General features: G+C 52.5%; 1 protein-coding gene across 1 annotated transcript in view; it reads left to right on the forward strand.

Moving 5' to 3' along the window:
* Positions 1 to 13,970, forward strand: part of ZBTB16 (zinc finger and BTB domain containing 16) — a 53,621-nt gene that overhangs the window by 13,115 nt on the left and 26,536 nt on the right. The window contains exon 2 of the mRNA XM_008636947.2: positions 13,778 to 13,875. Within this exon, the coding sequence (XP_008635169.1) occupies positions 13,778 to 13,875 (98 nt within the window). The remainder of the gene's footprint in view (positions 1 to 13,777; positions 13,876 to 13,970) is intronic.

The raw sequence follows: 13,970 nt of genomic DNA on the forward strand, positions 1-13,970 counted from the left end.
AATGGTGCTGAGCATCATTTTCTCCCAACAAATTATTGTTCTTGCAAGAGCAGATTTGAAATCTATTTAACTTTTCAGTGCCCTGTACCCCTTTAAACGTTACCCCTTTAAACGTTTCCAGTGTGTTCTCGCTGATGGGTTACCTTTTCTTTCCCCTTGGGCTATAATTAGTGTCCTTTACACAGAATTGCCTTAGAATTGGATTTGAAGAAGATAAGAATCAAATTACCAGTATTTATCTTGTAAATTCCAAAAGATCTACTGAGAGGCACTGTACAAGAAGGATTTTTAAAATATCGTGCTCTAAAAACACCAACCTCCCCTGAGGGTCACATCTGCAAAATACCTTGGGATGCAGGACAGGGTCAGAAGGGAGACCGGATGGTTCCTTCCCCACCAAAACCCTGCTGGTGGGCTGGGGGAACAGCTTGCTGGCAAAATACCTCCCCAGGTAGGTGAAGGTGCCGAGTCAGGGCAAGCATCCCCACTCCCGGTGGGTGACTGGACGCAGGTAGGGAGCATTATCTCAGGCTGGGCTTTGGTCTTGGCTTTCATGTCTGGTCCCATGTAGGCTGGAGAGGAGGAGCCTTTGAAATGCCACCTCTCTCCCACTTTTCCAGGCTCTGACCTTTTCCCCATTCTGACAGGCAGTTCTCAGATGATGAGGTGAGTTGAGCGCCAGAAGTGGATGGAGGTAATTTTGGTGGGCTCTGTTTTGGCAGAAATTAAGCATCTGCATTTAAATGAAGGAGATGGAGAGCCCGGCCAGCTAAGACTGTATTTTCATAGCATAAACAGTTACAGAAGAAGATTAATGGCATCTGTGTAAACAGTTCGTCGCAGCAGCGAGGGGTTGGGGTTTTTTAATAGTTAGAAAATACTAAGGGTGGCTGGAGGCAGGAGACACCATACTTCCCTCCTGCTCACACCTTCCACCTCCCTGTCCATCCCACAGTAAGTATTCCAGCCACCCTCAGCCCCTCTCTCCCTTCTCACCGTAAATTACATATTAAAGTAGCCTGGTAACTGAGCGCTGGTTGCTGCGCGATAAGCTCCGGGAAATCGATATGTTTGCCATGTGCCTGCTTGTTTATGACACCTGCCTGCCGAGCAGTCGAGCAATGTTCCGCGGGCCCGGGCTGCGCTCACGGGAGGGGCTGCAGCAGCACTAAAGGATTTTTTTGTTCCCCAAGTGAGATGTTGCCCCGAGCTGCCTGGCAGCATCCTGTCAGGGGGGTAAAATAACAGCAGTGATGATATTTGGTGATGCAGAGCACAGGGAGGCGGGTACGATCAGGGTGTGGTTCACAGCTTTGTTCATTTTTGGGGCTTCTCCCGGCCCCTCCAAAGGTTTCTGCTCTGCTTCCATTTGCCACCTCCATGGGTAGGTGTGGGAGTGGAGCCCAGGAGTTTAAGCACTCATTTTGTGCACCCTGGGCAGGGAGGAAGCTGCCCACACACAGCACTTTGCGGGGGGGGTTTGGCATCTTCAGAGCACTGTGCCACGAGCCGCGAGGCAGGGACCGTGCATTCGGCACTGTGACACAGAGGGCCCGTTGGCTGCATCCCGGTGCTCGGGATGTGCCCCAACCCCTCAGTCTGCAAGCAGCCAACCCCAGCTCAGCTCATGAAATGGGATAGCCCTGACTTGAGAAAATTCTCCTCAGCTTCCCAGCCCAAGAGTTTGGGTGCTTTGCCAGTGCAAGGGTGGGTGCCTGCTCCTGTCCCCCATGCACCAGTGGGGCTTTGGGGTGGGAGCAGACATTTTTTTCTGAAATCCCAACTCAGCAAGCTGCATTAATTGACCTTTTGACCCAGATGTGAAGTTGGGAGGTAAAAGATACAGCTTGCAAGATTTTTATAAAACTGTTGACCTCTCACAAGATTAACTCAGAGATAATAGTAATTATCAACAGCTTATGGTGAGTCCAATCGATGGTGAACTTTACCTCCTGCCTAAAACTGAAGGTCGGTCATCTGCTGCAGCGGAGATAACTGCCACGGGCGTTCCGACCGCCGTCAGCCAGCAAACGTCCCTGTACAGAGGAAATCCCTGAATGGAGCATGTGTGGTTCCTGTGGGAAAATGGACTCACGGGACAGCTCAGTGCAGTGCCCAGGCATGGGGTTTGGGGATGCTGAATGCTGCAGCTGAGCTTCAGTACAGAGCAAACAGCCTCCCTGGCACTGTGCTGGCACACCAGGACAGTGGCTCCCTTGGGATGCTTGGATCGGGGAAGTGGACAAGGAGAGGCAGCACCCTGCTCCAAAAAGATACTTCATCTTCCCTAGCTTTTGATTGTGTGCTTTCACTTTTTATGTACAAAAGATTGTCTATTTAATTAACTTGAGAATGCAATTTCAAAACCACTAATGCTTTACACATGACAGCTTTTAAAATACAAGTAGTGTTCCAGTACTGCTCCGTGCTCCCTCTGCCTCTTCTGGGTTGTTTTGGAGACAAACATTCCCTCCCAGCAGACCCCGATTCTTGAACAGGATTTGAACCGATTTGGGGTGTTTGATCCTGGGTTTGACTTGTCAGTGTGCCTGGGCTGGCAGGAGCCCTCCATAAGCAATGGCAGCAATTCTCTCCATGTCTTTGTCTTTTCCTGGATGTCACCTGTTAAGCTCCAGCCAGCCAGTACTGTGAGCAGGAGCATCTTCTCTCTGGCACTGGCGAGCAGGCCTAATTTCTGTTCCTTAAGCCTTGGGTTTCTCTTTATTACCTTTTTTTTGGTAGAGCTGGTTTCTAATGGACATGCTTCTGTGCACACCCTCACTTTGACTCCTCACCTGAAACACCCTTCAGCCTTTCCAGGTTCATTAGTTTTTACCAGGCATCTTTAAGTTGTCCTGAATGGATGAGGTGGGGGGATGCTGCAAAGGCTGGCCAAGTGGATGCAGCATGGTCAGCCCAGGCAACTTATCCAAAACCTGCCCACCCTTGCTGGTGTGAGACCCCAGGGTGCCCTCACTGCGACCCCCACCCAGCACATGGATGAGCCCCAGAGCCGACTCCTCTCACTTCCCTCCCTATCAAGGGGAGTTGCAGGTGGCTCTGGGGAAACCCCCGATTTTCCCTCCCACGTGCCTTTCCCCCAGCCTGGCGCAGGGAAACCGGGTGGGAACCTGGAGGCGAGTACTGGATTTGTGGTTAAAAACTCCGGCGTAGGAGGCTGACTGGGACCATACGGCTTTATCATTCATTAATTCCTGTGCTCATTCATCCCCCTATTTAAACTTCTCTGTAAAGACGGGAGCTACAGATGGTCTTTTGGTACCCGCTTTAGCCGTCAGCCCTCGGCCCCGACAAAGGGGTACAGAGGGAGCAGCAGAGTGTACAAAATATTTCCAACCATTAGAAATCGAGGTCTCATTCACCGGCAGCTCCTGTTTTGAAAGCGAATTTATGCGAGAGCATCGTAACCCCTGAGCCAGAGCATGGCCAGGAGTGCGGCTGCACTGAGGGGCAGCATCAGCCACTTTTGCCTGCGATAGTTTGGTGCCAGGTCACTGTTTCCAGTTTTCTTTGAGAATTTGTTACCGTTATGACACCAACATCACGCTCTGGTGCGGGAAGCAGTGACCAGAGTGTGCCTGGCAGGGATGCTGTACCTCAGGTATCCCAGGGCAGCTCGTGCTGGGTGGTGGTTTGTCCTTGCTGTTTGCTGGCACAGCGGCCACCACGTTCCCAGTGTGTCGTTTTACATGTGGTGGCAATGACATGCTGAGCCAGGGATGCGCTGGGGCTGCAGTGCTGGGAGTGACACCCATGACACCTCTACCTGCCCATGCCCCAGTTCCCACAGGTGTTTCAAGTCCCACAGGCACAGGGGGAGCTCAGGGCTCCCACAGGGCTGCCCTCAGGAAAGGTTTTCAGGGAGGCACTAGGGCTGCGAGGATGCCGGCGTGTGAGGGGGTCGCAGTCGCACTCCTTGGCAGAGGAGGAATTGCCAAGGTCGTGGAGAGACTGTGGAGCTGCTGGGGCACACGGGGGACATTTCCTTAACAAACAGACTGGCTGGCTGCTGCCAAGGGGGCTCCAGACCTGATCCTGGGCACAGCATTCCTTGGCGTGCTCCATCCTTTCTGCAGGAAAGTCGGGACCAAAAGTTTTCTCATGGAAAAACCAAATTCTGCGATCTCGTTTTTGCACATGCTGTGCTTAAATATTAACACCAATTGAGCAAATTGCCTTTTAACTGCCTTTATTTGCTTTCATTAACGGTATAATTTAAAAGCTCCCGAATTTGCATGGAACCTGTTGTGCATGTTGGGGAGGGGATGAGGCTGCTCATAAATGAATTAATTGTGAGCGAGCCTCCTTGGGGAGGTCCCACGGTGCCAGGATGGCTCAGCAACGCCTGGGTTTGGGACGCCGCGTACTTTTGGCCGGGGCCAGGGGGAGTGGAGTGTGTTGTCAGTGCTGGCGTCCCACTCAGAGCTTGGCTCGCCCGGAAGGTATTTATTTATTTTTCAGCAAAACATGTTGTACACTGAGCAAAACTAATTATGGAGAGCTGAGGCAGCGTCTTCCTGTTGGTGCACCGGTACTGGAACCAGTGCAGGAGGGTAAAACTGCAGGGGAGAGTTGCCAGTGCCGTGCCCCTGTCACTGTGCCCCGGTGTGGGGCCCTGCAGCAGCCAGCAGCATCTGCCTGCATAGCTGTGCCATGAGATGACAGGTTCCAGCGTGACTCCAGCCAGCGGCCGCTCGCTCCCTCTGCGCAGATGTTTGTGTGGTTTTGGGAGCAAAGCCAGCTCGGACACGGTGCATGCAATGCGGTCCTGTGTGCTGCACCGTGCAGTGCTGACGGCTCCGCTCAGCCTGTGCGAGCTCCTTTGACACCTCCCATTTCCATGGTGTTTCCCAAAAATACATGTTTTCCAAGGGAGATTTCGCAGTCAGATGGGCAGCAGTGGCCCCAGTCCCTGAGCTGCTGAGGTGCTTCCTTTGCTGCCACCTCCTCACCCTGGGCACTTGGGGCTCTCCCCAAAGGCCAGTGCAGTGCAGATACATTAATTTGCTGCCTTGACAAGGTGCATAATGTTCACTTCCCAACTTGTAATTGGAAATAATTAGTTCTTTGTCCTCCCCGGGAACTCCTGAGGAGGCGGCGCAGACCTGGGCAAAGGCAGCGGCACTGGCGGAGGACAGGAGGAGACCAGTCCATGGCTGGGAGAAACCTCTGGGGAATCCTTGTGGAGGGAGGCGTTTCCAGCCTGTCCGAGGGCATCTCTCCTGGCGGAGAAGGACTGTGTAAGAGCCCAGCGTTACAGTTTCATTAATCAAAGACACTTCCACTGCCCCTGTACAGCAGTATGGCTGCTGCACCTGTCCCTCCCTGATGGCTCCCTAATTTATCTTCTCAGGGAAAGGGGGGATGCACTGCTGCTCCCCAGTCCTGCTGCCAGTGCTGAGGCCATCGCACTGTGCTGTTCTCCTTCCCAAACTTCTGAAGCCCAGCCAGCATGAGGAATACTTCAGGAGACTATCTGGAAGCCCGTGAGCACAGGGCAGGCAGTGTGCACAGAGCAAAGGCAAGACCCCCAGCTGGACTCCTGCATGCTTGAGGTTCTCTGATCCCCTCTCCAAGGGAGATGTCTCTGCCCGTCCCCAAAATACAGGCATAAAACCCCAGTGGGTGCCAGACAGTCACATCCCAGGAGCCCAAACCGTCCCTCCAGAAAGGAGGACAATGCACAGATCCAGGCGGTGGCAGATTGGAATTGGGCATCCTTAATTCTAGCTACAAAAACACAGTATTTTGGAGTTGCTAATAATAAGAAAGTGTTTTCATCAAAGCTTTATTCGTCTGTGTGCTGACATCTGGAGAGCCAAGATAGATATTTTCCTTACGACTGTATTTCCAAGCCATGAGCTCTTCCCTGGCTGTTAATTAATCCTTTGTAGTTTAGCAACTGATGAAATCATGACTCTATGAAATTTTAATCCTTGCACTGTATAGGCACAGCTGACATTATCAGAGGACCCCAGGTGTGTGCTTGAAATTAGTTTGTTGAATCTCTTGCATATTTGATTACCTTATAAAACTCCTCGGGATCTAGGCCGCTCATGGGAGCGGCAGCGTTTGTCTGTGGTTCGTGCCGATTCCTGGCTGCAGTTCCCAGGCAGGTGAGCCAGGGCAGAAACCAGGGATGCACCAGGGAGGGGCATTGGCATCGTCAGCATCTCCATAGGGAAGTGAGGGGTGGGAAGCACATGTCTCCCTTATGGAACAGAGCAGCCAAGCTGTGGATTGATTCCATCTGGTACCTGGGGGCTGTTCCTACTCCCTGAAGGTGCAGTGCTCAGTGCAGGGAAGCAGCTCCTGGGCTCATCCGAGCTCATCCCTGCGGCAGCTCTGTGGGTACCACCCTCTTCCTGATGCATGTCCAGCCTTAGCCCTGTGGTCGGGTCATTGGTGAGAGTGGAAATTAAGACAGAATTCCCCCTACCCTAAAGTTCTCCCCCTCATTTAAGTTGCTCTGTGCTCCAGCACCCCAGTAGCATATCCACTTTCCCCTGTCTCCCTGCTTTTGGCTCCATGGGGACTTCTGCCATTTCCTTGGGGCTTCAGGAGCTACAGGCTCCCCCTTCTCTGGGGAGCAGCAGCATGATGCTGCCTGGACCATCCCAGGACTGTTGTCTCTGGAAAGCATCCAATGCGTCGTGCTGAATGCTTTCCCTGTGTCACAGAATCCCAGAATGGTTTGGCTTGCAAGGGCCCTTAAAGCTCATCCAGCTCCAATCCCCTGCCATAGACAGGCACATCTTCCACTAGCCCAGGCTGCTCAGAGCCAGGTGTCCCAACCATCCTGAAGGTCAGGAGGAAGGAGTGGCCGAGGCCAGCACTTCGCTGGTGCTCCAATGGCACACGTGCTGCTACGGAAACCAGATGACGAATATATTTTTAAACTTGGAATCTGTGAACCGCTTATTATTTCTGAATTAGGAATCAAAACATCTGCATAATCATGCCGCTGCTGCGGCAGATGTACTCAGCACGAAGGTCACTTTGCTGTTTTGTCGAGATCTTGTATGATTTTAAAGAAGCAGCTCCCCCCGTGCTCTCCTGACGCCTCTGACACCCGTGTCACGTCGGCTCACCACGATGCCCGGCGCAGCCCGGGGCCGAGTTTGCCCGGCACAGCAGCAAGCGCTCCTCTCCCAGTGCTCAGCACGTCACTGTCACCAGATGCCTGAAGAATGGGGATGATGATTTTGGACGGCGCATTAGCGCCGGCTATTCCGAGCAGGGCCGCGTGCATTGCCACGCGTTAACCCCTCGGTGCTCAGCGCTCCAGCCCCACTGTGACAGTGTGGAATCATGGAGCTGTTTGCATCGGTCTCCGGTATCCAGGCAGTGCAGCAGAGATGCAGGGCCAACCCCTGGGGTGGCAGAAGCTGCTGACACCCAGTACCATCACTCAGTGGACCTTCAGTAAATTGTGCAGTGGCTGCATTCCGAATCCCCTTTTGAAAGCTGCAGATCCACCCAACTCTGGGCCTGGGCAGCATCTGTGCCCCCATGGTCCTGCTGTGACGGACAGGGGAAACTTCCCTCTGCCAGCTGCACCCCTTGGATACAGCTGATGGCTTCCCATCTGTGCTTGTCCCACCTGGTGCGAGCCCATGGACCCTCTTGCTCGGGGGTCTGGAACACACAAAGGGAATGTTCACATGGATAAAGCTTTCTCCTGGGGAATTCCATTCAATAATGAATATTGAACACAGATCTGAAACCAGGACCTCAGAATAAGTTTAAAAAAGAAAAATCTGTATGCTGCCCTTTTTGCTGTGGCCAGTTTGTCTTTTCCCAACCTGTGGAGCTCAAGGCATCATTCCGGTGGGATGCTGGGAGCAGCGGATGGGAGATGCTCCACACATGCTTGGCCCTGGCCAGCAGTGCATTTTGAGAGTCACTGCCCTTTGGCAGCATTTGTTCACATTTGTTGTGGGCAAGCTCTAAAAAAAGATTGGAATTGTATGTTCGGTGTTTGTGGCCTGGTTCTTTTCAGGTAAGGCAGGACAGCAGGATCCTTTCCTTGGCTTTTTTCAAAGGGGAAGTGTTGGCATCATGTGGAATGATGTCACTCCGCAGCATCTGGTTTGAACTCATAAATTAGCTCATGGTAAGTATAAATATTGTACGGGCAGGGAATTTCAGTGCTCTCTATTGATAGCTGTCCCCTCCCCCTGGTTGTTTGTTTGGGATTTTTTATATTAAACCATTCAGAAATAGTAAAATCTTTATTTCCAGCTCCTGTAAGATTTCTTTATTTATTTGCTTATTTTTAGCAGCAGTGGTGGTTTGAGGGCAGGTTTTTTTTGTTAGTTTTTTTTTTCTTCTTAATTTATTAAAGCGAAAGGAAGGTCTCAGCTCCCTTCCCCCTTCCCCGTGTCCTTAATAGCTCTCCCTGCTATTTTAATCCACCGGGCTGGAAGCTGAGGCCAGAGCAGTGACTGCAGGAGCTGAGCCACCAGGACCATGGCCCGCACGCTCCGGTATCAGTCACCGAGTGTTGTAAATAGCCATGTCAGGAGAAAGATCACCCTCTTGGCAGCTCAGGTGTGATGCTGGTGTCGGATGATGGAGAATGTGGGGTTTGCAGCCGCTTGGTGCCCGCTGACCTTGGCTTCCTGCTCTGTCCCCGCTACAAACAAGATGTGGCTCCACTGCCTTGATCTTGATAAAATAGATCGGGGATGAATCAGTTTCATATCAATTTACCCAGGCAAGGGAGGCACCAGTGGAAAGGGGGTGGCGGGGAGGTTTTTTGGGGAATGCAGAGTGGCTCTGGTCCCGTTTTGGCTGTCCAGTGTTCAGTGCACCACATGTGCCGTGGTGGGGCTGTGCTGGCTGGCGGCTGTCCCTCTGGCAGGGCACTGCCATGGTGGCCCAGTATAAATAAAATCAGAAGGCTCCCATAAAACTCCATTATTGCTGTGGCACAAAGTTAGCACCACTGGAGGTTTGTGCTCCCTGGCACTTGTGCACAGCAATGAATATTTTATAGGAAAGGAAATACTTAACGTCTGAATCTTTTTATAGCTCTGACATTCCCATGGGTGTGAGCTGCCCCTCGCACCCTCACCCTTCGCCAGCACTCATGGGGCTGAGCCCCCGCAGCATCCCCCGCTCCCGCAGCATCCTCTGGTCCCACTGCCCACAGCATCTGCCAGCCCCACATCCGCGCAGGACCCCCGTCCATCCCATGGCATGGCGTTCCTGGGAGATGCAGGGGAGCAAACCAGGGAAATGCAGCAGGATGGATGGGGAAGATCTGTGGAATGGGGATCTCGACCTGATGCATGGGCATTGGGAGATGCAGAAAAACTGCCGTGGAAGTCCCAAGTACAGATTTCTGGTGCAGGACTCTGAGCACTGCACTTTTGCATGCTTTTGCCTGGCTTTGGGCTGGTCAGGACTCAGCTGTTTTGCTTGTATCATGCAGCCTCCCAATTCCCCCACTGTGTTTTGTGTCCAAAATTTGGATTGGGCAGGATGTGGGCAGGGATGTGCAAGCCCCTGCAGCCGTGGCTCTCCCATGCCAGGCTGTGTTTCAGCCACACACTGCTCCAGGCTTTGTCTCGGGGCTCGCTGCTCCAACAGGTACCGAGTGAACCTCAGCTGCGCCGGTGCCTTTCCTCGGCAGCGAGTGGTTCTTGCCTCCCCTCGGTAGCTGGCCACCCTGCCAAGCTGTGCCCTGGCCTGGAGATGACAAAGTGCCCTTTAGTTAATTGCAGAACGGATCGCCTGGAGTTAAAAGTTCTGATTTATATGACTATGGCTCTAACTGCTCAATAACATGGGCCCGTAATCTACTTTCATTTCAAACAGAAGGGTGATTTATGGGGCAGCATGCCACTTTAGCTCAGAAATGAGGTGTTCAACATATGCTCTGTTGACATAAATTTGGAATTTATCGCTCCTGTCAAAACTGCCTGTTGGACAAAGGTGCGCATTAAGGCAATAAATGGCTTGGAATAGTTTTCTGTCAAATTTCCTAACCATTGTATTCACTCTGTTTGTGGGGGAAAATACACACTTAAAAGTAATCAAACGGCCAAGAGCCATGCGTCTTGTTCAGGGCGGAGGGAGGGGAGGGGGTCTCCTCCTGCTTCCCGAAAGGGGTGGTGGGGAGGGGCTGGGATACAAGAGTTCCTCAAGTAAGGACAGCAGAAGGCCATTTTAGGCAGGGTTTTAAGCAGCCAGAGCAGAGATTTACTTGTGGTGGTAGTGGGACACTTGCAGTGGTCTTTAGGTACCAGGGCTGCACCCATACCCACACCCTGGTATGCTCCACCAAACTCCTGCACCCTGAGATGCTCTGCCAAACCCCTGCATCCCCGAGGAGTGGTCATCCGCGTTTGCCACCAACCCCAGCCTTTTCACACAAAGCACCCTGTGGAGAAAACTCATAATTTTTACACCACGCAGTCTCGCTGGAGTCGCCGTCCCTTTGAAGTGCTTTTTGTGGGGCATTTACAGGCCTTTTTAATTACTGGCAGCTTGCGAGGGGCCAGCCTCTCGCCCAGCTTTTGTTTGCCGGTGCTGGGCGGGGAGGGAGTGTAGCTCGGTTTGCATTCTGCCTGGAGAGCCCCTAGCCAAAGCCCTGTGCTGGGGCTCACTTGGGAAGGTCGGATCCAGCCCTGGGACACTGTGCCACGGGCATCCTTGTTGCCCTGGGCATCCTCATCGCCCTGGGCCATCCTCTATGCAGGAGCATCCTTGAGTGATACCTCACAGCCTGGAAGCTTTGGCTGACTTTGTTTCCATGCAGTTCAAGTGGGACACTGAGTAGGAATTAGAGGAAAACCCCCTTCTTACAAAAAAGGTGCTTTATCCGCTTGCCTCTGTTCTCCATCCCATGGGCGCCTTCTCGGCTCATGTGCTTGTAGGGACCTTGCAACAGAAAGGAGCACGATTTCAGCCTCAGATCAGAATAATAAAGCATGGTTTATCTTTTGGCACAGAGTTTGGGCAGCACTGGAGCACTGGGATGTATTATAACGCCCTTCACTCCCCCACCCACTCTTTCTGGAGGCACAACTTCAGAAGCACATATTGATCTTTCTCCTCAGATCTTAACAGCCCAAGCAGCCGTAATACCTTGCTTACATCTGCCAGGTTTTTGTGCAGTTTTGCAACATCTCCTTAATCCGGCAAGCAGAAATAGAACATTTCAATCATATTTCGCTACCGGGAAATGGAGCAGATAAAGCGCTTTAAGACCTTGTTGAAAGGGACCGTGCAAGATGGCGAGTGATAAGAACGTCCTAGAAGCAGGCGCTCAGCGGAAAACTTTTGTCGCCACTAAAATTTGTTGATAGAGATATTGCAACTAAATTACTCATTGAGCACCCCTGTGCCCCATTGAAACAATAGAGAGAGGATGTGACTTGGGGATATCGTAGCGCCCTGGGCAGTAGCAGGTGCGGATTTCCAGGGCACCATGGCACCCGTGGGGTTGGGGGTCTCCTCATTTCATTGTTGCCCCACTCTGCGCTGGGAAGAGGGGAGAAGAGGTCGTGCTTGCCATAGGTTTGGGAGATGGAGAGGAAGGAAACTTGTCATTCTGTTTCTCTGTTTCTTGAGACTCACTTTAAAAACCCCCAAACCTCCATGTTGTACTTCTCAATTAGACTGTAATTTGGGAAAAAGGCGTTCTGGCCTCAGAAGGAGCAGTGTGGACCTGGAGTTTGCAGTGCTCTTCCTAACAAAGTGGTTTTAACCTGGTGTTAAGTGCAGGAGTGAACACAGCCCAAGCCAGGGAGTGTGACAGGCATGTCCCAAATTAAAAATGCAAAATGAGAAGGTTGTCACTTATTGAGCTGCTCGTTGGCAGAGGAGCCCTGTCAGGAGGCTGGTGTTTTATTTATTTTTGCCAGGCGGATAAATCCTTTGGATTGTAAACCTTCTTGGCCTGAATTCGTGCATGACTCCTAATCCTCTGCTATGACACAGTGAATTCAGGACAAGCCTGATTAATAATTACATTATACAGCAAAGTTGAGAGTTGAAACCAGCTCCTGCTCCTTTCCCTTCTGCTCTGCAACATTCACTCACTGCTGAACATCACAGGGTCTTCTCCTGCTGACTCTTCCTGTGCTGCTGTTCAGTATCCTGCAAGGTGGGATGTGGGGCTGGCAGCCAGGGAACAAGCCCCTGAGCCCCATGGGGCAGGGGTGGTTTGGGGCTCTGGGCTCTCTGAAGCAGTGAGGGGTGATCCTGCTTGGAGTCAGAGCAGCAGCAGCTTTGCGCCAATAAAACTTACACCTCGGGGGAAGTCCGGCGGGAGCTCGCAGGCACATGGTCCTCGCAAGCCTGCACAGCTGGGGCTGAGCCCTCCCACAAGAGGATCCACATCCAGCCCTGGACAGGACCATCCCTGTTTTGTCTTTGGCAGCAAGGCAATAGAAATACTCTCGTCCTGCTGCCGCGCGATGATAAGTGGTGGCTGCGATCAGAGGTCAGCAGGCAGCTATGGGCTGTGTTACTCCTCAACACACACAAATACTTCTCTGTTTACAGCATCTGATGTTGAAACTTTGCACATGCTGCTGTCCGGAGTCCTCCCCAGCCATAGGTCTGAGTGGTTCATGGTGACTGAGGGCTGGCGGGCAGCAGCCTATGCATTTGGGGCTCAGGGGCATTGATCAGCATGGCTGTCCAGCCCAGAGCCAGGTGGCTTTGTAAAGAGTCTATTTGTCACCAGTGGAGGTTGTGAAATAAAGCACCAAGCCCCCATTCCGGGGCTGTGCAACTGCTAGTTCCGGGCACTGTGTCCCTCCATGCGCCCTTAGCAGCAGAGGCTGTCGTGGGGACCAAGCCTCAGGGTGCTCCCCTGCAGGGTGGTGGGGGCTAAGCAATGGCTGGTCCCAAAGGGGAGGGGAAATGGGGCTGGAGGGGCTGCCAGGGGCAGCAGCGATGTCTTTGGAGAGAGATGGGATTAGGTTGAGTTCATTGATAGTTGTAGACTTGGACAGTGCTCCTGTAATGCTGCCTGTTAAAGGTCATTCCACTTGGTCCAGAGCTTGATCACCCAAAGATGGAGCATCAACGTCTTCACAGCAAAGAATGGGCAATAACGCAGAGTTTGGCCACTGTGGCCGAGCCTGGCACCCCTTGCTGTGATCAGTGCCTGTGGCCAGTGCCCTGGGCAGAAAGGCCCTTCCTGGTCGCCAGGATGTGGGGGATGCTCAGCCCTCCAGCACGCTGTGGGGTGGGAGACGCAATCGGAGGTTGTGCAATGCCGCCTGGGCGTAGCTCGGTGTGTACCTGGGGCTGCCAGGAAACGGTGAGTGGCATGTTTCCTGTTTGCAAGCTGGTGGTTGTGTTTGTTGCTTGTGATTTGTGTCGTGCTGAATTTGGATGGAAATTGGGATTTGGTAGGAAATGCACACAAACAACCTCTTAAAGTGGTCAGGATTTTTTCTTGGAGTACAGTGCCTTTTTCAAAAGCACTCCGAACATGGGGAAGGAGTTTGCCAACACAGACCTTGCCTTAACTCCAGATTTCAGATGTATTGAGTTTATCAAAAGACTCCAACAATAGCAACAATGACAAACACTGATGGGAAGAGGGTTGTCTCCTCAGTCCTGGGGAGTCACATGGGACCCCCCGTCCATGCCCTCCCTGCAGTGCTTCTCAAGCCAACACTTACTTTGAGCAATGTGTGGGTTGCGGGAAGCACCAGGTGGTTTTTTAGTGTTGTTTTGGGTCACTTTCCCCCCATTTCAGGACTAACCCTTCTTTGTTCTCCCCTAGGAAGCTGCACAGTGGGATGAAGACATACGGATGCGAGCTGTGCGGGAAGCGGTTCCTGGACAGCTTGCGGCTGCGAATGCACTTACTGGCTCACTCAGGTGGGTTGGGAGGGGGTGCTGGGCTGGGGGTGGGGGGCTGCTCTGTGTGTCCACCCAGGGATGCTGTGGCCCGCCACACACACACACCCCCCCAC

Source organism: Corvus brachyrhynchos, unplaced genomic scaffold, assembly GCF_000691975.1.
Source record: "Corvus brachyrhynchos isolate BGI_N302 unplaced genomic scaffold, ASM69197v1 scaffold46, whole genome shotgun sequence".
Classification (NCBI taxonomy): Eukaryota; Metazoa; Chordata; class Aves; order Passeriformes; family Corvidae; genus Corvus; species Corvus brachyrhynchos.